The sequence below is a fragment of the Sinocyclocheilus anshuiensis genome, unplaced genomic scaffold, assembly GCF_001515605.1.
Source record: "Sinocyclocheilus anshuiensis isolate Anshui unplaced genomic scaffold, SAMN03320099.WGS_v1.1 scaffold809, whole genome shotgun sequence".
Lineage (NCBI taxonomy): Eukaryota > Metazoa > Chordata > Actinopteri > Cypriniformes > Cyprinidae > Sinocyclocheilus > Sinocyclocheilus anshuiensis.
The window spans coordinates 357,911-361,303 of NW_015540878.1; the positions used below are offsets into that span (position 1 = coordinate 357,911).

Genomic DNA, 3,393 nt, shown 5'->3' on the forward strand with positions numbered 1-3,393 from the left:
ATCTAGAACGTAACCAATAATATTCAACGGAAGAACCCGAAGAAACATATTGACGGACTTTTACTCTAAATTGCAATTCAATTTCTGACCCACCAAAGATATTATTTTATACATAATAATATATATATGTGGCCTTTAAATAAAAACATAGTTTGCATGAATGAGAAAGCAACAGTAAGAGATGAAATAAACCGGTTCCTGTTGAACTTGAAATAGCTTTCAAACACGTGACAAGAGTCCATCCAATCAGCAGAACCGGAACGACCCGGAACTGATGCATTCTCCACCAGTTATCCTTTCTGTTGTGTGTTTCATTCTATTCCACTGTGATCTTGTTGTCTTTGATAGTGTGGTAAAAGCAGCAAACATTTGCATAAAAGGTGTAGTTTTCCCGTCTGCTGGAAAAGAGCTCGAATATGTGTGTGAGCTTGACAGCGATACGAAGACAAAGCAGAAAAAGAGAGCAAGTATGATTATTTGATCCGTGATAAAAGCGAACAGACTGACAGTAAAGCAGCCGGTCTAATATACAAATATTAGCGTGAAGTACTGAAGGAAGAATGTTGTTTTTCTAGCAGTAATAATGCCGTAAACCTATTGTGTATTAAAATGTATGCGGTATATTTTTATTGAGATGTAAAGGCTTCATTTAAAAGATAAAGGGACGCGTGTTTGAGCTTTTATTAGAGTTATTCTAATACCTATTCTAGATTTGATCATAAATATATGGATTTGAAAGATGCACACATTAATTTTTCTGATATATTAGCCTAAAAATCCATGCAAACTCTGACCTGCCTTTTATCTCAGCTAGCTTAGCCATTCACAACAACATAATACTACTGCTGATTAAGAATGTTATCTCTTCACATTTCATGTCTGAACCAATCTATAGTTTCATCTACACTGATCTAGCACTTAGTAGTATATAAAATGATATGTAATAACAATATAATGGTTAGAATCATGCGTTTTCAACAGGACCCCCACCCAGATTCTCAGCCAAACCAGGGACCCTCAGGGATTAGTGTGTGTGTTTGTGCTCGCGAGCGTGCGTGTGTGCAAGATATTTTTCGAGAAGAATTTGAAAGAATTTGCTTCACATTTTACAGTAAAATGTCATTTGAAATGCTAGCTTTCTCGTTTTGCAGTAATCCTTTCATTACTCTGGCTAATGCGTTGTAGGTATGACTGTAACTATAGCTTTTGTTTTCAGTTCTAAGATCTAAATGTCAGTTCTAAGTTAAATTTTTCTTTTTACAGCAAGTAGTTTGGCAGGAAGTGTGCTTACGATGAATATGGAAAATAGGTAAGTTGTTTTGTTGTTGTTGTTTAAAATGGGTAAAAAAAAATTAAGCACTTTTCGTGTTTTGTCTTTGACAGCCATGAGGATGAGGATGCAGGGTGTGATCTTCATGAGACCCTTGAAATCAAGAAAAGCATTCAGGCAGTCATGAAAGATAATGATAAGTTGTGTGAGTCAACAAGAACACGTAAGGAGCAGAATGATGAACCAGAGGACCAGACACAGACCTCTTTGCCAAACTGTGACGAGGACACAAAGGGCATCACTTATAAAGAAACTCCTGATATTATTGATGCACACGTTCCAATGGAGCCAAGCAATGGAGAAAAGGCAATTGAATCAACTTCACCAGATGCCAAGCTGGTCAAGATGACTTGCATGTCTACAGAGATGTCAGGGACAAACCTCAGTTCCTCCGTAAATACAAGTAACACACATAATGTAGATGTGGAGATGAGAACAGAGAGTCCAGCATGCAAAGAGTCTCTGCCTAGCAACTCTCCTGCCTGCCCCGACTTGCAAGACCCCTGTTCGAGTGTTGACCCAATGGTGGTGGAGCCCAAACCCTTAGTCCCCAATCCAGAAGCTATAGACAACATCAAAGACGAACTTGAAGTGACACCCATGGAAACAGATGACACAGAGGGGCAAAACTCGGGTGCTGGTGCTTTTGTTCCCGAAAATGTTGTTGAGACTGAACCTGAGAGTGACCAGACACAGGTTTCTTCTTCAGAAAGGTATTGTTGTTTTTGTAAATATTGCTGTAGTAGATAAGGGTTTTACCACACTATCAAAGACTACTCAGATGCACTGATATTAAAAGTTTGACTGTTACTAATAATTGGTTTTATATATGGCTGATTGAAATTCTATAGTATTTTGTTGAAATTGATCATTACAAACACTAAAACTGAAAATCAGTTGTTTTAATGATACAAGTGAATTTAGACGTCACAACAATATGAAAAATTGATATAAGTTATGAGATTTGCTAAAGATCTTTTTAATGTATTTTCAAAGAAGTCTTTTATGCTCACCAAGGCTGTTTTTATTTTTTAAATCAGTTAAAAAAGTAATATTGTTAAATATAAATTTTTCTATTTTAATAGACTTTCAAATGTAATTTATTCCTGTGATTCCACTTTGCAGTAGCCATTATTCCAGTATTTAGTGTCACATGATCCTTCAGAAATTATTCTAGTGTGTTGATTTACTGCTCAAAAAACATTTCTTCTTCTAAATTAAAAAATAAATAAATAAATTAATGTGTGTTTTTTAATGTGTGTTAGATGACAACAGAGGTAATCTAAATGTAAAAATAGGCAAAATGAGCTTGTGCGATTAAATATGCAATACTGGCTGATATAAATCCATTAACCAATATTGTACCAATATCACTGAAGTCTTATGAAAATATAAAATAAACATAATAATAATAATGCAATAATAATATATAGTTATTATTATGCAATAAACTAGAATAATGCAAATAAAATAATTTGTTCCATCTCTCCAGTGAGCAAGTGTCAGCAGAGCAGAAAGAACAGGAATGGCTTGGGACCCCAATAAAGGAGCTTAGAAGAATGCCTCAGTGTGGACAGTCCCTGCCATACCTCAGGGCAACAGACAATCACAAAGTACTCATCAGGGTAAGCCACGCTCTCCACAGCTCTCCGCAGCGACATTGTGATGTTCTCGGTCAGCACCTAAGGGCTTCCTGTCGGTTTGAGTCTAATGCTGCTGTGGATGTCCTAGCAGCTCTACGCTTTGCCTGCACAACATAGAACTCAGTGTTTTGATGTTCCATTGAAAGGATTTGGACTGAAGTGGTTGGATAGTACTTAAATATCCCTGCAGAAAATAGTTACTTCATATTTTACATCACTGGCATTTGAGTCTGTTGCAGGCTTTGTATTTTTTTAAATAGATTTTTTTTCAGGCAACCATTAAAAGAACAAAAAAAACTTGTTATCCTTTAAAATATCAGAATGCCATACTGACCTGATTACATAATGTTTGTATTGATTAAAAGGTAAGGCAAGGCAAGGCAAGGCAAGTTTATTTATATAGCACATTTCGTACACAAT

The 3,393-nt window shown here is 36.0% G+C and overlaps 1 protein-coding gene across 1 annotated transcript in view; it reads left to right on the forward strand.

The window, feature by feature from the left end:
• Nucleotides 1-256: 256 nt before the first annotated feature.
• LOC107688305 (uncharacterized) overlaps nucleotides 257-3,393 on the forward strand; it is a gene marked incomplete at its 3' end in the record, with an annotated part of 3,695 nt that continues 558 nt past the window's right edge. The window contains exons 1-4 of the mRNA XM_016485925.1: nucleotides 257-467; nucleotides 1,264-1,309; nucleotides 1,384-2,043; nucleotides 2,823-2,955. Of these exons, the coding sequence (XP_016341411.1) occupies nucleotides 275-467; nucleotides 1,264-1,309; nucleotides 1,384-2,043; nucleotides 2,823-2,955 (1,032 nt within the window). The remainder of the gene's footprint in view (nucleotides 468-1,263; nucleotides 1,310-1,383; nucleotides 2,044-2,822; nucleotides 2,956-3,393) is intronic.